The sequence below is a fragment of the Mytilus californianus genome, unplaced genomic scaffold (genome assembly GCF_021869535.1).
Source record: "Mytilus californianus isolate M0D057914Y unplaced genomic scaffold, xbMytCali1.0.p SCAF_9, whole genome shotgun sequence".
Lineage (NCBI taxonomy): Eukaryota > Metazoa > Mollusca > Bivalvia > Mytilida > Mytilidae > Mytilus > Mytilus californianus.
The window spans coordinates 83,284,412-83,307,036 of record NW_026262745.1 but is presented as its reverse complement, the minus strand read 5'-3'; the positions used below and the strand labels follow the sequence as shown (position 1 = coordinate 83,307,036).

The window sequence follows — 22,625 nt, the reverse complement described above, 5'->3', positions numbered from 1 at the left end:
TTTATATTTACGCCAGACGCGCGTTTCGTCTACAAAAGACTCATCAGTGACGCTCGAATCAAAAAATATTAAAAAGGCCAAATAAAGTACGAAGTTGAAGAGCATTGAGGACCAATAATTCCTAAAAGTTTTGCCAAATACAGCTAAGATAATCTATTCCTGAGGTAGAGCCAGTAGAAAAATAAATTGAAGTTGGTACTCCAGGAATGTATTTGCATAGCAACGTTTTAAACCAATTTTACACAAAGCTCCTATAGCCTGCTGTACTCATCTTTTGCTATTTTAGGAGGGAAGTGATAATATTGTACGGAAATTTTGTTTTATTTCAATTCATTTCATTGTTACTATTTACCAGAATGTTTTTTCTTGTTAATTTATAATTAACAGCGTCCTTGCTGAAACGGAACAAACATTGAAATGATCAAGTTTTCAGTGTTTTCGGGGGAGATTTCCCACTGTCTTAGATATTTAATGAATATCTGATATAAAAAAAAAACATCATCTGTATGTAGCATTAGATAAAATTTATGTTTAGTTACAACCACATTTTCACTTATTTTTGAAGTGTTGCTTCTTCTATCTTTGTTGTATACTTTAATTGTATTTATTTGTAGCCTTATAAAAATGAAAACAAACCTGTTCCCCCGTAAATCTTTTAGCATGACTTCCTTCATAAGGTTGGCACGTTCTATAGTAAAGTCTTCGTTCTCGCCAAAATAATTGACTAACTTAGTTTGAACCATTTCTGCTGACGAAAGAGTGGTTATTCGAATAGGAGCTTTTTCGTCGAAAAAGTCGGCAAAATCAAATTCTTCAGGATTCAAATCAAAAACGAAGTCGAGGGCACGTGCTCCATATACAGGCTGTTTGACATGAGGATCAACTCCAGTGGTAATTCTGGTCATGTTAATTGCTGCCTTTCGGAGGTACGTGCAGTTAAACTTTTTCAGCACTTTTTTGTTTCCCATTCTTATTAGATTAAGTATTGTTACAATAGATGGTGCATTTCCCATGGCAGCGCCTTCTTTTATAACACTGGCCCAAATTCCATCTGCTCCATCCATTAGTACCTGAATATGGAATAAAATACAAAATTTTTTTTCTACAAATATAATTATTTGAGATTGATGACTACTTTTCTAAGGCTGTGTAATACGAATTTTTCAAAGTCTAAACATTTCAAAAACAGCGTTTTTTTTTAAATATCTATGTCATATTGTATGCATACCTTAAGGAAACTTCATTCGTTGCATTTTATGGATAACATGATTTTGTAGCAACCTCAAACAAGAATTTCACAGAAAACCCACAAACTTCATTATAGGTATTTTCGTAATAACTTTTTGAATATAGATTACTCACTTGTTGGTCTATAAATATTTTGCTATCGTTTATTGTTCGCCGAAGTTCCTTGAGACCTGATATAGGTCATGTTTATACTTTTTTTTAATTAATATCTATATTTAAATATTTGTCTTAGGGAAATCATTGATAACACTGCTTGTCTAAAATTTACCTATGTTAAGCAGTGAAACAACACATGGATACATTATCCTTAAATCAATTTAGACTACATGTTATTGACCATGATATTTGTATAATCAAAATGTTTGTTACACAGGTTAATTTTTCGTATTTGATTAATAATCATATTCTACAAAAGATACTTATTTCATATTGTTATCGCGTACCTGCAAAGCTACAGCATCACAGTAACCAAATTTCTCGTGAACATGAACCAAGAGATGACCTTTGAAATGATTGGCTTCCATGACCTTTCTTATATGTTTTGCCCAGGTGCCACATTCCTCTGGAAGAGATTGCCCTCTTGGTTCCTCAAACATCAGACCAAATAATGGTAGTTTACATAGGAAATCAGTAACTTCAAAAACTCTGTCGGAATCAGTTGGCATAGCATCCGGAAGGTCTCTGAAGCTAATGAATACCTTTGCCTCTTTACTCAAATTTTCAAAAACCCAGTCAACCCATTTTTTAAGCAATGCGCAAATCTCTTCTGTTCTGAATCTGTCAAAATCGTACGTAGAATCTCCAAGGTCGAGTTCGAAGATAACGTTATACAGACCAGCTTCTTTCATTTTCCGTAAACCTACAGGTACGCTTTCAGTGTCAGGAACTTTCCCCTTTATTGCTGAAAAGGGCATATAAAATGTTATTAAAATGTTATTAATGAATACTTTCCTTAATACGTATACATAAAACCAGTCTAAACCGAATCCATTTTATTATTCTGTTCAGTGAAAACACATGCATACATAATTGTATTTCTTGATACAAGAGATATGTAAAGACAGATTAACAAAGGAATCCGATTAAACAGAACTCAGTATATTTCATTTGTAATTTCTGATTAAAAATTTCAAAAATATTCTAGAAAGATAAATCAATGCGTTTTTCTCTCTCAAAACAACTACACTACAATACAAGTCAGTGGCGGATCCAGAACTTTTCATAAGGGGGGCCCGCTGACTGACCTAAAAAAGGGGGGGGCGCTCCAGTCATGCTTCAGTGATTCCCTATATAATCAACCAAATTTTTCCCACGAAAGGGGCCCCAGGCCCCCCTGGATCCGCATATGCAAGTGAAGTAGGAACATTTCTGTAACTCATAATGAGTCTCATTGACAATTGCTTTTCATCCTATGTCGCGATTTTCATATACCAAGCAACGAGTAACATTGTAAAATAAGAACACAATTTGATCAGCAAATTAAAAAATACATAGGTATCTGCTCTTGCCTATGATGTTTACATAAGTCAGTTGATAAGATTTCCTACGAGCGTGTTCTCGTAACGACAAATTATTTTAATGAAACAAGTGTGATGTTATTATTTCAGCATGTTCCTGAATTTGACCTTGTTACTTGATCTGACTTTTAAGTCATGTGACGGGTAATACATACATAACAGAACATGCTTACTCTGTCAAACCTGGTAATACATACATAACAGAACATGCTTACTCTGTCGAACCTGGTAATACATACATAACAGAACATGCTTACTCTGTCGAACCTGGTAATACATACATAACAGAACATGCTTACTCTGTCGAACCTGGTAATACATACATAACAGAACATGTTTACTCTGTCGAACCTGGTAATACATACATAACAGAACATGCTTACTCTGTCGAACCTGGTAATACATACATAACAGAACATGTTTACTCTGTCGAACCTGGTAATACATACATAACAGAACATGCTTACTCTGTCGAACCTGGTAATATATACATAACAGAACATGTTTACTCTGTCGAACCTGGTAATACATACATAACAGAACATGCTTACTCTGTCGAACCTGGTAAAAAACTATTTGAAAATTGTTTACAAAAAAAAGAGTATATTGTGGTTTACTAGTATAGAACCAGCTGCTGATCTTTCGGTAGTACCTGAGTTCATTTCGTATTTCGTGGGGTGTTTTTAGTTCAATCTCTTGTTTTCTTGGTAATAAATATGTTGTGAGCATGGTCTCTCTGTCCGCCAGGTTTTTTTTTCTTCATCGACTTGTGGTTTTTAATTGCTACTTGGTATCTTTTGCCTTTATTACAGATTAGTCGCTTGATGGTTGCTAAACTTGGATTTTTATACATATTCAGGGCAATGTTTTTATATATAAGGGAACGACCATTTAACTGTAAAGGGGGGAGGGGGGTTATGTTTTTTTTCCTGAAAATATTCTGATCCCCAATTTGATGAAAAAAAAATATTGTGGTCAACCAGATGACAAAAAAAAAAAAAAAAAAAAATCGGAATCCAGATTTACCCCATAGTGTTGTATTTTGAAAAAAATAATTTGATTGATAGCGTCGAAAAAACTAAAACATTTCTGACTCAGACAAAAAACCATTACCCCCCACCCTTTTGAAGTTAAATGGTTGCTCCCAAACTGACCTTCAGTTATTTCTGAGAAAGCCCAAAGGCCTGCAGGGTCCTCTCCTTTGTCAACGAGCTGTTTGATAAAGACATCATCTACACGAGTACTGTGGTTGAAGGAGGCAACTATTGTATGCTTAAATCCACATTTTTTAACTTCGTCATAAACTTTCCACTTGTTTTCAATGGTGTGACCTCTAAGCTGACCAACTGTGCTCTCTCTTATTGAGTTGTCTAGGACAAACAAATCTAAATCTTTCAGTACTTGGTATTTCTTTATACTTTCTGCCACATCTTTTTCATAGACTTTGGCCCAGTTTTTAAACTGTCCATTGCCTGCTTCACATGCCATTTTCTTTATCTGAAAATGATAATTGTGGTCACTAAAGTATGCCAAATTTAATCAATTATAAGGTACCTATTAGTCGTATCCTCCTGAACGTAACTTATTGAATATCTAATTTGTTCGTTCGAATATTAAAAATGCTTCCAAAGCCACTTTTCTGTGTTTACCAGAAAATCTCAAACCTAAACATTTGATAGCAAAGGATGGGTAAATAATTGAATATTTGAGGAGCTATATGAATAAAAGGGACCTGAAAGAAATATGGTATGAAATTCACATCCTTCCTATCAAATATATATAAACTGAATAAACAATATCATTGTGCCATTTATTTGGATTTATAAAGTTAATCAAGTAAATAAGAACTTTTGTTGTTTAGAAACTAAAAACGGAGGGATAGTTAGATCTGTGCAGTACTTTTGGTGTTAAGATACCACATAATAATTTAAAGATAATCAACAGGTCATCAATTAACTTTGCTGTTAGAATTGATTGGAACTTTGTTTGGAGTTTAAGAAAGCTAGGGATAAAAAGTAAAATATGTGAACTCCATTAGAAGTCAATGCATAACATTATTCTTTAGATTTGGGCATTCCCTGGTTCAAGTCAACTGCCATTTCTGCAAACATGTCCTTAAACCACAGTAATTCTTTGTTACACTTTTAAAAACTTAAGGCTCGAAAGAGTTTGTTTCGCTCACCTAGATCTATATAAAAATAAGAAGATGTGGTATGATTGCCAATGAGACAACTCTCCATAAAAGACCAAATGACAAAGAAATTAACAACTATACGTCACTGTTCGGCCTTCAACAATGAGCAAAGCTCATACCGCATAGTAAGCTATGAAATGCTCAGAAATGACAAATGTAAAACAATTCAAACGAGAAAACTAACAGCCTAATTTAAGTACAAAATAATGAACGAAAAACAAATATGTTTCACAGCAACAAACGACAACCACTGAATTACAGGCTCCTGACTTTGGACAGGCATATACAGAATGTGGCGGGGTTAAACTACATTTGTAGTTTGAAGGCGCCATCCTCCCCCCTAACCTGGGACAGTGGCGTAACAGTACAACATAAGAACAAACTATACGTTAAAAATACGTTAAAAAAGGCTTAACTCATCAGATGGATACAAATAGAAATACATCTAACAAAAACATAGAGTGGACGTGGCAGGGTACTTGTACATCCCCACAACAAAAAGACATTTAGTACAGATCTGAGTGTACTCGCAGTTACTGACAGCTAGTTCAAAGCCAATAACAACTAATGAAAACAAAAATGTGTCCATAGTACACGGATGCCCCACTCGCACTATCATTTTCTATGTTCAGTGGACCGTGAAATTGGGGTCAAAACTCTAATTTGGCATTACAATTAGAAAGATCATTTCATAGGGAACATGTGTACTAAGTTTAAATAAATAAATAAATAAATAAATAATCTTTATTTCAAGAGGATAATCCCATTAGTTAAAACTAATCTTCCTGAGAGTCCTCAAAATAATAATAACATATCTATAAGTACATACAATATTATAATGATATATTATACACAATATACAATTGTATCTAGATAATAATGAAAAAGCATATTAATTTGCACAATTGATGAAAAATTTGTAACATTTTGTTTTAAAAGATACAAGTGTATTACTCATTTTTATTTCATTTGGTAAACTGTTCCATATTTGAGAACCTGAATATGTAAATGTTTTCTTTAAAAAGTTTGTTTTTGGTTTCGGAAGATTTAATAGTTTTTCATCAGCCGAACGTAATTTATAATTCTGATTACCAATAAAATGAAAGTTTTCTTGTAAATAGTTAGGAACCATATCATTTAATGATTTAAATACAAGTATTGCCTTTTGATATTGAATGCGTTTTTCCACATTTAACCAGTTTAAACTATTAAACAACAAACTGGATGATGTCATTATGTCAGCTTCTACTATAACCCTAGCAGATTTCTTTAATAACTTATTAAGTTTATTTATTCCACTTTCATAGCAACTTCCCCATATATTGCAACAATAATCAAACAATGGCAGAATATAAGTATTAAAATAAATAATACGTATATGCATAGGTAAATATTTTCTTATCTTTTGTAATAAATTGATTCTATTTGATATTGTACATGACATTTTATCTATTTGCTCATTCCAATTTAGGTTTTTGTCGATATATAAACCGAGAAGTTTTTCACAATCTACATTCTCTATTTGTTCATCTGAAATTTTGATATCTAAACTGTTCCCAGTTGAATAAAGCCTCTGTTTTGAACCAATAATCATTGATTTACACTTTTGGGCATTTAGTTTCATACAATTTTGCGAACACCAGTTTTCAATTACATGAATATCATTTTGAAGGTTAGCAGTTAACTGAAGTACATTATTACCTTTACTATGTAATGTAGAATCATCTGCATATAAATCTATTAATGAATTTTTTATGTTCAGTGGTAAATCATTGATATATAAAATAAATAACAGAGGGCCAAGGATAGAGCCTTGTGGTACACCAGTTTTTATGCATTTAGTATTAGACATGACGTTATTGGACTTCAACTTCATCAAAAACTACCTTGACCAAAAACTTTAACCTGAATCGGGACAGACAGACGGACAGACACATCTAACATCCAATGGATTTAGGATAAAGACATCATTAACAGTAAGAGAAAAACATGACCTTATGCAATGTCTAGATTCTTTGAGAATATAATTCTTGACTAAAATCTCTTTTTTTGTAGATCTTGTATTGCTGATCATTCTACCTGTTTTCAGTTACTCTTTAAATCTGTACTATTTGCACAAAATACAAAAAATAGGTAAAATCGTCAGTCAAGGACAATAATCCTATAGGAAGTGGACTTACTATTTCGGCTTTGTTGATCTTTTTGTATATCTTGTCTCGTAAATAATTTTTGCTGTTAATAGTTTTTCTTTATCTCATTACAGTTTATGTATAATATATAAAAAAATGGGAAACAAATACGCGCGAGTTTAGTTTTCACAAATTGGGAATATTTTTTGGGGTTTTTAGGGTTAGAAATGTGGTTTTATGAGAAGTAAAGTAAGAAAATTCAGAAAATCTTCATTTTCACAAAATTTCATGACACCAGAAACATTTTGTCGAAATGTGGACTCATTTCACTTACTTTTATATGCTACAGAAATTAATGGATGTGGTGCGTTTTTGTTGTTGTTCAGTATATATCATAATTTAAATAATTTTAGATAATTAAAATTAATAGACAAATGTATTGTGAACTAAAAGAAAATATCATTTTACGTTTACAATGTTTACAAATTAAAGATCCAGACCAAAATAAAGATATTATACACTTTTCAGATCAGATATGTAATAACTGCCAACTAATAGTGAATATATAAACTTAATAGTTCATTAAAAAAAATAGACAAATGTAAATAGTGAAAGTAAGGAAGGAAGGAAGGAAGGAAGGGAGTTAGTGAGTGAGCGAGTAAATGAGTAAGTAAGTAAGTAAGGAAGGTAGTGAGTGAGTAAATGAGTGAGAGAGTGAGTAAGTAAGAAAATAAGTAAGGAAGGAAGGGAGTGAGTGAGTGAGTGAATGAGAGAGTAAGTAAGTAAGAATTGAAGGAAGGGAAATAGTGAGCGAGTAAGGAAGGAAGGAATGAAGGGAGTAAGAGAGTGAGTGAGTGATTAAATGAGTGACCGAGAGAGTAAGTAAGTAAGTAAGTTAGTTAGTAAGAAAATGGATGAGTAAGTGAGTGAGTGAGTGAGTGATTAAGTAAATAAGTAAGACAGTAAGTGAGTGAGTGAAGGTCGAAAAAAAAGTCATACTATAATCGCGTTTTTGAACCTCGTCCAACCCGGTCAAAAATGTTATTGTAACGGTAAAGTTGACATTTTATCTCAGCTTTTTTCCCTGAACAGGTTTGAGGGTGAAACACAGGAACACTAATTATGCTACGTATGTAATTATAACAAGATATTGGAAATAAATTCTATTGAAGTTGTAAAGAAATGAAACAAAACAAAAACATGAAAACAAACTTTTAAGGTGAATTAATAAAACCAGAGAAAGCTAAAAGTTTTAATTATACTACGTCTGTTTCTGTGGTAATCACAGTTAGAGTTACTTATTTTGAGTCAAAATTTGTCGGAAGGGAAGGGGCGAAAACTAAGTCTTGTCTATATTCTTGAATTTCTTCTAATACAATATCTATTCTTTTGTCAGTGCTTTAAATATCATTTATTCGCAATCTTGAATATAAAAAGCCTAAGAATATATCATTGTAGTGTCTTTTTCGTTTCTTTTTTCTGTAAATTTAAGAGAAAAATATTTTAAAGACGAATTCCTATGACATTTTTTGTTTGCATATGTTGTAAAACTTACCTCTTAACTTTTCTGCTGTAATTCAAAGGCTGGCTTTTTAAAATATAATAATATGATTTGAGCTTTACAGTTTAAATTTAAACTAAAACGTACCAACAATTGGGTAATTTATCAACCTATCAAGAAAGCTGATACATTTTGTAACAAAAGAATAAAGATAAAGATTCACGAAAGGGGGTGGGTTTAAACACGACAAATACATGTATTCAGTAAATCTATATGAAAAGTGCGTGGTTGAATTTTTTATTTTCATCTGTATGTCACTGTTTATGTTTGTTTGGGTTTGAATGTATATCCGGGTCGTGGTTTACCTTTAAATATGAAGTATTTAAACACAAGCAATTCCAATAATCAGCAGTAACTGATTATGTATAAATCCGCATGAGTAATATTTGAAAAGAGACAAAAATGTGTTCCTGCAGGGTAAAGCGCATATGATTGACAAATATCATGTGCAGATATATTCATATTATTTTAAGCATACTTGATATGCGAAAGCAACTAAATGAATCAGCCACAAGTATATCGTACTATTGAAGTCTTCTCCAGAATACTATTAATAACACTAATATGTTTGAGTATAAATACAATACATGAATATAATTCCATAAATGTACTATGCTTAGAGATAAGGGAACGATAAAGAAAGAAGATGATCATCCTCACTTAACAAGATAACACAGATTAATCAGCACTTGTATCAATTTGACATTTTGTTGAAATATACAACCATGTCATCGATAAATAAAGAAATCAAAATTTCTCTAAAATAAAAATTAGTATATATTTAAAAACATTTTATGTAAAATTACTAAATTTAAAAGGTAAAACTTAACTAGGTCAAATCCCTAAATTTGAAAGGTAAAAATACCACAGATGAATTATTGTAACATTCGTGCATATGCACAATTAAAGCATCATTGAAAAAATAACTTTAGGGTATCACCTCCTAAAGGAATACCAGACTATACAATTATATCAAACTAACAATATTTTCATTTTTTAATCATGGGGATATATGTGTTTATCTTACCTCTTATACATTTCTAGGAATATGATTGGTTAAAAGCAACCGCGTGGATACCGTGTATATTTTATATGGGGTTAGTAGGCGTGGTTTATTTCAATACATGGTTAGTAGTGGTGTTACGTCCCTTTGTAAAAACAACATGGTGTTGTGGAAAAATCTGAAAGGTTTCAACAGTCGAAGAAATTGATGATGAACGATTGAAATTAATGCAGAAAACACATTAAAAGCTAACAAGTTGTTATTGCTGGCATTTGATTTTGTATAAACTAATTGAAGTAGATTCTTAATATTGAAGACTTGACACTGATTCTCAGCAAATCGGGACCATTTGCCAAAATTATACTTGGAAAATAAATTTCTGTAAACCAACTTTTAATAATGCTCAAATGATTCGTATATATATGATTTGAAAGTTTCCAAAGTGGTTGATCTTAGCTCTTACTGTGAAAATAATATCGTGGTCAGGACTATGGGTCACTGTTTTCTACATAACAGATACGTTATCGTCATGTTTTATTTCCTTAGCAAACAAATTTTCATACAAAGTTTCATTGCTTAGATTTTTTCCTCCAAAGCTATTCTAGAGATACCTGAGATGCTATTAATAGTCATAAATCTTAAGTAATAGACTCTGAAAAGTTAATGAATTGTTCTTGAATCCATATCTTGATAAAATATAACTTTGAAGACAAAATACATAACAATTAGTTGTTTTTGATAAAATATGTATTAAGATATTACTCAAAATATGTTTAAATATCATTTATCAACAACTGCTCATAATAATTTCATATATTTTTTCAAATGTTGGTATATATTATCTTTTTTTCAACTTGGAAATGAACATATCACGTATCTGTTGAGAAGACAATTTTTATATTAAAATCTCTATTATATCGGTTCTGGAACTATTAATTATAAATTAACTTTAAATAAAAAAATATTTGAAATCAAAGAAGTGAGCGTAACGCTTCAAACTCGAATGAAACAATAGGATATACGATGTAACGTATCTGTTCAAGGCATGTAACAAATACGTTACTATAGGACACAAATACGTTACTTAATGTTTGCACCCTGAATTACAATACTTTAAAACTATTTTTATCCTGTAGGTACAAAATTAAGATGTCTAATTCGTATCTATGTGATAAAATATCTAAATTAATATATTAACGAAAAATATATCAAAATTTCAAGTTAAAATCAGTACAATTGCTAAAATTGACGTTGTTCTTTCATATGTCTTCGCAAGTTGCAGCTGATAACTTGTTGTACTGATGATATTATTGATTGATCATTAAACAAAATAAAAATGTATTAAGGCAGATATCTCATATGTCTGAATTCCGAAATAATATTGATATTTCATCGTTAACCGAAACATAGTAACGTATCTGTTGGTACCGTATCTGTTTAACAAATTGTTCGTAGTCCATTATTTCAAATATGTTTCTGATTCCAGGACATTTTTCACTGTTGAAAAGTAAGATCAAATATTTAAAAACATATTTATTCAGTTAAATAGATCCCATTCACGTATTCAAATGATTCCATAGTAACGTATCTGTTAAAAATTAACGTACAAACGCCATTTCCTAGTGTTGGAGCTTATCAATTTTCTAAACCATTATAGATACACATCATATAATTTTGTTTTGGTTATAACTATGGACTAACACTTCAAAAGCAACATAATCATTCTTTCAATTGACCTTTAGATAAATATAGAGTCTAATTAAAATTTAGTAACGTATCTGGTCAAAGAAATAGTGACATATATTTTCAAAACTGTGTTGGTTTTATTTTATGACAAACTACTTAAAATGACATAAATTTGTATTGGCTAAATGGTGATAGATCTGAAAAGGCAATACAGGTACATGTTTTACAAGCTTCTTAAGTTAAATACTCAACAGAAAAAATATCTATACCATCAGGGACATTCGTTTTACTCAAAATAATACGTTTGAGTGTAAGGCTGGAGTAATTTTAATATTCTTCTACGTAGCAATTGTGTTAGTTTTAGCTAGATATCTTCCTTGACTTTCAAAAACATATTTGTTTAGACATTTTAAAGCAGATGAGGCTTCAAATATCTACAGGGACAACAAGTCACGTATTGGACCTGATTTCCTGAGAATGAGTGTTGATCACTTTGATAGGCCACTAGTCTAAATGCCACATTTTAAGATAGCCGGTAAGATAAATTCGTTACACAGTGTGCTAGTGACCTAATACAATATATATGGGGTCAGTAAATTCCATATGGGGTGAGAGCTTCGAATTTACTGACCCCATATATATCGTATTAGGTCACTAGCACACTATGTAACTAATATTGTGTGTGTTTATGTTAATCTTATATATATATTGTGAATTAACAATCCTGACAGTGTAAATAAATTAGAAAGCAATAATCGTGTTCTTTTTTAGTGAATAAGCATAAATTTACAATTAAGTAAGTCTGTGGAAAAAGTATAAAGAGAATGTTATTGAGGTCAGTCGACCAATTATAACATTGCTTGATTTATTGCTTTTCAATTTTATTAATAACAGTGAGAAGTTCGGTCTCTAAAATCATTCTCTTTCAAATTAGCCGTTTCAATGCTCAATAGATCTGGTAAATAGTATATTAATAAAAGAACAGAGTTCCCTTGTCCCCCGCGTTGCACATATTTTATCTATCAAAAGGCAATAACAATAAAAGAAATATAGTTTTTTGTTCTTTAAAACTTTATATAGATATAGCTTGAAGCAATGTATGCTGGAAAGCATTAAGTCTTACAGTGCAATTTTCCATATAATCAATATTTCCAAGGGGTATAATTCTTTTCAAACAAAAGGTGCAAAAATTAGTACACCATATCCGGATTTCGACAATTAATGTCTCTTCAGTGATGTTAGGAGTCGAAACGGCATTTGGAATGCCACAAAATTTACCTCAATTTAGGATAGACTCTTGAATTTTGAAGAGTCGAAATAGGATGAACGGATCATATAAACCCGAAGGCATATATAATACAAGCCCAAACGAAAATTATATAAACAAGTCTAAATTGAAAAAAACGTTCAAACCTATGATTGCGTTGGATAAAAACCGCAATTTTTATACGTGTGCATGCAAAACAAATTTCTTGGTAGAGGGGTCTAAATACAGCACAAACAACATTTTCTAAAAGACATAAAAAAGTGAAAAAGCATATTTTAACAAAACCCATTTGACTAACAGGTCGAACAACTGATGTTCTTAAACCCTGCTGACTGCCATTGACGATTGCCAAATAAACGGATCACCAGATGTAACAAAAAATGGATCTTAACTATTAATTTAATACCAAACAGAAAACAATAAACTTGCGGAAAAGATGGTATACCGCAAACATGAGGTGCAAAAATTTGTACACCATATCCGGATTTCGACAATTAATGTCTCTTCAGTTATGTTAGGAATCGAAACGGTATTTGGAAGGCCATAAAATTTACCTCAATTTAGGATAGACTCTGGATTTTGAAGAGTCGAAAAAGGATGAACGGATCATATATATACAGTAAAAGTATAAAATATATATACAGTTAACAATATTAAATATACTTACTGTGGAAGAATTGAAATATGTATTTTCTGAAATTATGTGAGTTACACAGTCATCAATAATAATTAATCTGCCTACACTGATACTAGTATACTACGGATACTGATTCAGTTGGGAAAAAAAGGAGTAGCAAGCATCCTTAACAAAATGCTAACTTCATAACGTAATCAATTTCCGATACTTAAACGCTGTTTATGATTGATAAGAACATAAAGACAAAATATTTGTATAAAGGAAAACAAAAAGTTTGAATACAACTAAAATCAAGAGGCATCTTAAAGCGGTAATAATTACCAATTTCATACCCAATGTATTGACTCAAAATGCAAAGTTGATTTATAACATACCAACATGTTTATAACTTATTGAAATAATGCAGATGAAAATTAACAAAATAACACATTACATAATACATCACAAAAATAATAAGATACGACATGAATTTAAATGTGTACATATCATGCAGTTGTTGAATTCACTCTCCTCAGTGACCATAACTTTTTAATAGATTTAACAAAAAGTTTAATTTTTCTAAAAAAAATGGCTCATTTAAAGCAAATAAAAAGCATCTAACAGAAGAAAAAAAAACGACGAGAGCCATGTATGAAGTTATCAAGAAAGGGAGACTGCATGGTTTATCAATAAGTTGTCAATTAGATTTATTTGATAAATTTGTTAAACCTGCTGCATGTGAAATTTGGGGATTTGGAAATAATGAAATATTAGAAGGAGTTCATTTGAAATTTTGTAAACTTCTTCTCCATCTAAAATCCTCCACTCCGAATTATGTTATATATGGAGAATTAGGATATTAACCTATTAGCCTAGATATCAAAGTTCGCATGATTTCTTACTGGCCATGGCAAGTTGATTTTGAGCAAACCCAGCAAATTATCAGCAATAACATACAAATTAATGTTTAGTTTATCTCATGGAACTAATGTTAACTTTTTAAAATTGGATAAAATGTATAGAATCTATTCATAATGAAATTGGTTTGTCTTATGTATGGTTAATCTCTCCAAGATCAGTGTAAACAAACATAATATTCAGATATTCAAACGAACTCTGAAACACTAAATTACCGCCTTTTTTAAGGAACTTTTTGGATTCGAGAAGTATTTAGATGTTCTGGATCCCCGTGATATTTACACCCTTTGTCAATTTAGACTACTTAACCATAGATTTGATTTTGATTTTTGGTGTTTTAACGCCACTTTTAAGCACCGCTTTTGGGCTATTTCGTGGAGGCCAGTTTTTATTGGTGGAGGAAGCCGGAGTGCCCGGAGAAAGCTTAACCATAGATTACAATACAGAAAGTGATAGATGGAAAAAATTCAGAGGGATAAAAGAATATGCGAACAATGTGATTTAAAAGATCTTTGAGATGAATTTCATTGTGTAATGAAGTGTAAATCTATGGGTGTAGAAAGAAAAAAAGTATTGATATACTGGTCAACAAGAGAGATTGAAAGCAAATCCAGAATTCAGGATTTGAAAAATAACAAGAAAAAAATTCACGACTCCCATTTTTCAATATAGATTTAATATACATGTTGGTGAACATAGTTGCGATAGCATTTTTTATTTTAATAATGATTTACTTCCACTGCCTGTAGACTTTTTGCAACAGAGGGTACATTGTAACGACTGTTCACTGGGAGATGTTTTGGAACAACTGCTCACTGGTAAATGGCAACAGCCGCTCGCTCACTCGTATTGTTTGGGAAACAACCACTCAGCGATAAATGACAAGTATATGTAAGAGAATGATAATCCCTTTCTTCATGATTAAGTACGAGCGTTAGCGAGTTCTTATGATGCAAGGGATTATCATTCTCTTACAAACTTAGAATATTGTAAAGTGCTCAAGGCTCAAATGATCTCTTGATTGGTTTTATTCAAGAATTTGTTCCATTGTCAGTGAAATGTTTATAATTAATGGATGACTTTTAGGCATTTCATTTATGTATTGGTCTTAGTGATGTAAGGACTTACTTTTGATTTGGGAAATTTTAATAAATTGTTTTAGACATGAGATGACACAACGTTACAATGAAATTGTATATTTAGTTTCCTAATTGTGAGTATGAGTGTAAATTATGTAATATTTTAGTGAGAAATTATCTTTTTTGTTTATTTACACTTCAATTTAATAAATTCAAAATCAGATTAACAACTAACTTGTATTCCACGGCCAATTTTATTCCAGCTCTTTACATTAAATACTACTTAATTAACTAAATTTTAAATGTTGAAAGAAATTGCTTTTTATAGGAAATTCAAACGTATGTACCTATTTCGGAAATGACTATTCTTATTAACTGAGAATACAGTAATCTAAGTTTTGATAAGCGTAATACATATAGCTAAAGATTAAGGTTATATTTAATTTTAATTTTTAAAAGTTTTTGTTTTAGTTTTTTGTTTTTCTTCTTGATATTATCTTTTTTTGTAATTTGAAAGTTCTAAATATTCACATAATAACACAAACGGTTTAAATTGTACTGCACAAATAAACTTCAAACTTAATTATTTTGATCATTTTTGTTTGTTTCAAAATTCAGCTTTCAATCAATAATCCTTATAAATGTGCTCCAGGCAGTTGTAACTCATTTTATAGAAATTCTTTGTTTTGAACTGTAAATAGGCCTAAACAAAAGGATAATCCCTTACTAAGAACATGATTTACATTCATTCTTCACAATTAAGGAACACCAAATTCTACACTTTCATTGGTCGAGATCACTTTGCTATATTCTAACCGCTCGCTGATAAATATTTGTATGGTTAACAATCGCTGACATTTAAATGTGTGGGTTTCGTCTGAAACTGTATTGAAATGTTGCCATAGGAATAAGTTCCTCAAGTAAAAACCTCATTTTTTCTACTGGCATTGACACAACAGAGTACTGTTACATTTTCACCCCTTTCTCCGCTTGTTTTTGCACATACACCTCTTTTTCCTCTTTTCCCGAAAAAAATTTCTGGGTTGTGTACGATGCTTATTCTCGATTCATCTGTATAAAATAGTTGTTGTGGTTTGTCTTTAACACATAAAGCTTCCATAACGGATCCTAGTTTTTTTTCAAAATAAGTAGAAACAACGGATGGGTTTAGCATGGATGATCTCTCTGCATTCAATCCTTCTGGCTTCCTAACCGACAAAATATTGGTTGTCTTTCAGCGATGCTTATCCACCAATCATATCCAGCGGATTTATTCTTTTCACTGAAACCATGTACACCAAGTTTGTTTGCCATCTGGTATGCTAGTTTCCTGATGTCAATCACTGTCAGCCCAAAGCCCCGCTTTTCAATTTTTAAGATATAGCTGACAAATATGTTTTCTTGGATTCTGTTCAAGATTGGTGGTTTTGTTGGAGGTGCTGTGATGTCTCCCATATTATAAGCGGCGACCTTGGAACATTATATAAAACCGATGCCTTCTTTTTTGCCATGCCTCCTCTCACTGCTAAAATTGCATTTTCCATGGCTGCCATGCTCCATTGTCTCTGTTTTGATGTCAAGCCTTTCTTTTTCCTTACCATGTGTAATTTCTGGAAAAAAAGGAATAGATGAATAAAAACCTACAATTCATTTAAAGAGTTCCTTAATATAGATCTATTGTATATTTTAACATAATTTACGTAAAAGGTATTACTGTTTTTTTTTATACTAAATTTTTAAAAGGATCAATATGCCTACTGATAGTCTATAATATAATCTGTTTTACTACACCTTATCGCTATTTGGAAATCTGCGCCGTTTGACCCGTGAATCTGCACCACTTGAACTATTGACGTCATACAACAATCACCTTTCCATTGTGGCGTCAGTTATTTTCTATTGTGACGTCAAAATTTTACGGGAACTTTTGTGGTGCAGTAATGGCGGACAAATGGCGATAAGGCGTATGTACATGTATAGTTTTCACCCGATCAACATGGGGTAACTTGCCACCTTTCGTATTTGCACGTTTTCTGTATGAGCTTTCAGCAAATCATGACCACGGTTGCATGAAGTTTTCTACATTATTTCACCACACAGCACTAGAATGTTGCATATTCAAATAAATACAAACCATATCATATTTATGCCATTTTTTATGTGTGTAATGATATAATTTGTGGATAAAATATGATATTGGATCATATTGGTGCCACCCCTTTTTTGCGGGAATATCTGAGACTGTGATCCATTAGCACATGCACTTAGATTGAAAATTGTAAGATTTTGTTTTCATAGCTTGCCATCTTATTTTGGAAATGTGCTTACACTGTTTGTGTTTTTTGACACTATTTTTCAAAACTTGGAGTATCAAACTTTCAGTAAACAATCGGAACTACGCCGTTTCAACATTCTGAAGAGTAAATATGCGGTTTCAAAATATGCTGAAATGTGGCGCCCTTTCCTTCTTTCTATTTTTCTAAGGAATAAAATGCACTTACCTGTGAAAGTTTCTATTATAAATCTCTTGGCTCAAAATGACCTTGATGACCACAAAGACACGGTGACGAAAATGACGGATATTGTGACGTTCAGACGAAATCAACTTTATACAAAAAGAGACAACTCAAATATTGATATATGACACAGAATGAAAAAGTGGCGAGATGCCCCTTATCGCGACATTCCCCTATCCATCCATGGAACATGCAACTTCTCCGTATAAATAAGCTGCTATAATCTTTACATCCCAGCTCCTTTGTTCTACCAGGGGTGATCTGAGCCGGATCACCCCTACCTACCAGATCACCCTAGCTTGAGTTTCTTTGTTTTACATGATTTCCTTTGTTCTGTAACATTTTGGCGGGAATGTCAAATCAACAATAGAACTTAGAATTATTTCTACGGAAAAGACTAACTATCAAAATTTATGTAGAAAAAATCCAGTGTCTATGCTGGGATACGAACTCAAAGTCCTTTAGCATATAGACCCATGATTCATACCCCTACCCCAGGACGTCTGGATACAAACTCCCTGTTAATTAAACATATTTAAATATTGTGTCCGGGGCTCATAAAGGGTATATACTATATAGTAATATATAAAGTATATTATAATGATTGAGTGGCGTTCTAAACTAAATTTTATGAAGCGGAAATGGATTTTTATCTAATCTAGAATAGCTGGGATGAAAAATAGTTATCACATTCGGACTTGGTGTGTCAGTGTAAGGATAACTATTACAGAAATGTTTAGGAAATCTAATCATAGGTTGTTACGTAATAGTTATACACTGAGGGATAGGTGTGCCCATCTTCGCTAGCCAAGGGTTACAATCCACTTCCCTCCTCTCAAACCTTGGCAGATTTAGATAGAATTTCGGAGACACAAGGTAATGATTTTCATTGGTTGCAGTCGAAACTCGCTGCATCCAACCAAAAAGCGCCTATAACATGATCACGTGTAAATGTAGAAAGTGTATGTAAACAATTGCCACGTGCTTATTGTGCAACAAGTCTTTACATCCATAAACATACGACTATATTTAGTGACAATTTGAATGTTTTTAATCAACTTATAGAATTTCCTGTGTATGTTTCTTGCACAAATGCATGAATGTCAACGTAAATTTTCGTTTCCTGCTTTACCAAGTGTGTAGAATCTAGACGCTACCGTGTTTTTACCTCCAAATTAAAGATTTCAAGTGCTACCATTGGTCAAGAATAGTGTATTCGGAATGGGCGTGACTTTAATCTACCGATAGATGGCGCAACATTGTTATCACAAATGTTGGTTTAATCTGCCAAGGATGGAGAGGAGGGAAGTGGATCGTAACCCTTGGCTAGCGAAGATGAGGTGTGCCTGGATAAGTCGGAAACCCCGACGGCCGGAGGCCGGAGGTGTTTCTTATTATAATGGCCTGACCATTAAGTATAACCGACGATTGGGCTCAAGCAGAAAAGACTATCAGGTGCTGATACTTTTAATTATGAACCAATCTGACATATGGTCAAATTTACAATGTGTAGAATAAATGTTAAGATGAACGAAATGTAAAATATAATTGATAGCACAGTCCGTTGAATGCGAGAAAATGTTGTACTTTCAAGAACGGTTAAATTTCCAGTATTTCACGGTGCAAAGGTTCAAATATATGAAGAGCAATTTGAAGGCTTCAGATACAATGTTACAAAATTAACTCACTCTGTTGTTAGCCACTAATCGTGTCCAAGATGACGTTTGTCCTTAGAATGTTCTCCAGTACTGGGATGACCTTGCAATTCAGTTCGAGATACATGTAAGAAAGGGAAAAGGTAACGATGATACGATGTTTTAGAGTTCATACAACTTCTTATAAGGTTAAAATATGAATAATCCTCCTAGACTGGAACACAAAACAGATTAAGAATATAATCAAACGAACTATATAAATTGAGGAAAGGCGTAACAGAATACTCCCCGTCTGATGTCTATCTGATATTCCATAAATTAATCGCATATGAATATAAGATAAATAAATAAATCCCAACATAAATTTTCACTATAAAGTTTCCTGAATAAATTCATTCAACGGGAAACTGGGTTTGGTTGGCACAGTTTCGTGTCCTTTAGAAGAAGGATGTCTCGGATGAGATTGTTGTGTTCTGTAGAATCTTCCATTACTGCTGTATCGATAATAGGAACTGTTTTCTCCAACGTTGTAAGACGGCGATATCCTCCGGTAAGTATGACGGGAGTAAGTACTTGGTCCTCGTCCGATTTGGCCAAATGTCACATCTTTGTGAGTCTCAGACGAAATTAAGGCAGATTGAGATTGGCAAGGAACAGTTTGCTTATCAATGTATGTATTTCCAATTATAACCCAACCAAGTTTCAACTTATGGGCAAATGGAGTTCTGGATGGTCCTATGCGTTGTTCAAGGACGTGGTGTGCCTCTATAAAGCGATATCCTCCGGTAAGTATGACGGGAGTTAGTACTTGGTCCTCGTCCGATTTGGCCAAATGTCACATCTTTGTGAGTCTCAGACGAAATTAAGCGTTTCGTCCTAACGTTCCATCCTGCGGATCTAGTCGCTCTATCTGTGAAGTGGCGTCCTCGATGTTTGATTTTGTCGTAGTAATGTCCAACAAAAGGTGTTACTTTGTGAAGATGTCCAGATAAGACCACCGGTTCCTTTTCACTAATATTCAAGTCAGACTTGACGATACTGCTTCCTACTCAGAGTAGAAGTTGATTTTAAAAAGGCAGATTGAGATTGGCAATCGGTCATTCTTTCGGAATAGGTTTGTGAATGCGACTGATTTCCTCTCCATGAACTTCAGGTCTTGTTGATTTCGGAATGACATTTTCTTTATCCATAGAATTTTCTATAGAAGTCACAGATTTTGCTTTTAGTGACACGAGTGCTGTCCCTTTAGAGAAATTCGTGAGTTTACCAGGCTTGGTACTAGGTCCAGTACACTCAAGGAATTGTATGGAATGCGATTTTGCAACCTTGGTATACGAATTAAAGTATTGGTCGTTATCCTGAACAACAATTGGATTCTTGTCCTTGAGGGCTATTTCCGGTCTTGAGGCAAGACGTTGTTCTGGATTCGTGATTGAAACGTTATATTCGTGTTGACTTCAAAAGGAACAGTTTGCTTATCAATGTATGTATTTCCAATTATAACCCAACCAAGTTTCAACTTATGGGCAAATGGAGTTCTGGATGGTCCTATGCGTTGTTCAAGGACGTGGTGTGCCTCTATAAGGTCTCTTCCAATTAAGAGAAGAATTTGACAATGTTCCTCTATTGGTGGAATGCTTCCTCTGAGTTCTTTTAGATGAGGATGATGCATTGCAACTTCAGGAGTAGGAATTTCGTCTCGATTATTGGTAATATTATTACATTCAATTAATGTAGGCAGATCAAATTGTACGTCACCATGTACAGATTTTAAGACGAAATCTTTTCCTCTTTTCCAGGAAGTAGCTACTCTGCCGGAGCATGTTATAAGAGAGTAGTTTTCAGGTTTTTCCCGAACGTTGAACAGACTGAAGAATTCAGGCGAGGCAAGAGACCGGTTGCTTTGGTCGTCAATGATGGCGTACATCCGGATAATTTTGTCTGTCCTGTCCTTGTGGTACACATCCACAAGTACTATCTTGGCACAAGATTTCTCACTCTTAGGATCCTTGTGGATCTCTGTGCAGGTTGAACTCACAGAGGTTAACTTGATTTCAGCCGATTCTGTTGGCTCCCCGCTGTAGATTGTTCCAGGCGAATTATCTTGAGAAATGGTGTGTGGTTGCACCCTTGTTATGTGTAGTGCGGTGGTGTGTCGTTGACTTCCACACTCGTAACAACTGATGCTCGCGTTGCAATCACGACTTATGTGTGTGGTTGACTCACAGCACCTGTAGCAAACATTGTTCTGTCTTAACAGTTCCTTGCGTTCCTCGATAGATTTGACTCGGAACGCTCGGCATTCGTTTAAAGGATGCTTTGTATTGTGCAAAATGCAAAGACTTTGTTGTTCACGGCTGTCTCCAGGATGTTGTTCAACTGCTGTCTTATGGACGGTGACTTTAGAATACGTCTGAGATGTGAACTTTGGCGCAGCACCTCTTGTATTTGGTGTGACTTTTGACCCAAAGATGAACCCAGGATCGTTCTTAATTTTGCTTATTTCCCTGATGAAGGCAGAGAATTCTGTGAAAGGTGGAAAGGCAACTTCATATTTAGACTTGTATCTTGAAGCCCTTGTTATCCACTTTTCTTGGAGTCCGTATGGCAGTTTTTCCACAATAGGATTTATCCCGGACGAAGAGTCGAAATAAGCTAGCAAACATCCCAGCTTGGGATTTTCCTTGTGATACTCTATTTCTGATAGAATATCAGACAAGTCGTAAAGAAGTGCGCTGTCTTTGTTCGACAGTGTTGAAAAGTTGACAAGTTTGTTGACGAGAGACGGCTCCAACATTTCTGGAGCACCATATCGGTCGTTCAGTCTCTCCCATAGTCTCTGAAGACCTCTTGTTGGGTTGTTGGCATTTGATGCCCTTATACTCATGGCATGTTTGGCAGACTCTGGTCCAAGCCATTTAATAAGTAGGTCTATCTGTTCCGAGTCTGAAACTTGTTATTCGTCTATGACGTTTTTAAAGCTGGCTTTCCATGTATGGAAGGATTCTGCCCGGTCATTAAAGCTTGTTAGCCGGGAGAACAGCAGGTCCTTGCGTAGAAGAAATCTGGTAATCTCCGACGTAGGATTGATTTGTTGCATGATTGCAGAAGGGGTCTCTTCTATAACGCCTTGTTTTTTTATATGAAACAAGGCTCTCTTCTGAAACGCCTTGTGTTTGGTGTGAGACAGGGATCTCTTCTATAACGCCTTGTTCTTGGTATGCAACAGGGATCTC

The 22,625-nt window shown here is 33.4% G+C and overlaps 1 protein-coding gene and 1 long non-coding RNA gene across 5 annotated transcripts in view; both read right to left on the bottom strand.

Annotated features, from left to right (window-relative positions):
- Positions 1–22,625, bottom strand: part of LOC127716166 (uncharacterized) — a 47,817-nt gene that overhangs the window by 8,421 nt on the left and 16,771 nt on the right. Inside the window, exons 1-4 of one of the 4 annotated variants that reach the window (XM_052222287.1) lie at positions 8,644–8,765; positions 3,920–4,262; positions 1,692–2,149; positions 637–1,070 (exon numbers count right to left, since the gene is read on the bottom strand). In XM_052222287.1, the coding sequence (XP_052078247.1) occupies positions 637–1,070; positions 1,692–2,149; positions 3,920–4,253 (1,226 nt within the window). In that variant the 5' untranslated portion in view covers positions 4,254–4,262; positions 8,644–8,765. Of the gene's footprint in view, positions 1–636; positions 1,071–1,691; positions 2,150–3,919; positions 4,263–8,643; positions 8,766–22,625 lie in introns of those variants that run through there. The other 3 variants (XM_052222284.1, XM_052222285.1, XM_052222286.1) reach the window with 3 other exon arrangements.
- LOC127716168 (uncharacterized) lies at positions 2,157–3,913 on the bottom strand. Its single transcript, XR_007988791.1, has 3 exons — positions 3,243–3,913; positions 3,075–3,116; positions 2,157–2,948 (listed from the first exon to the last, which is right to left on the bottom strand). It is a non-coding gene; the product is annotated as an uncharacterized LOC127716168 (long non-coding RNA).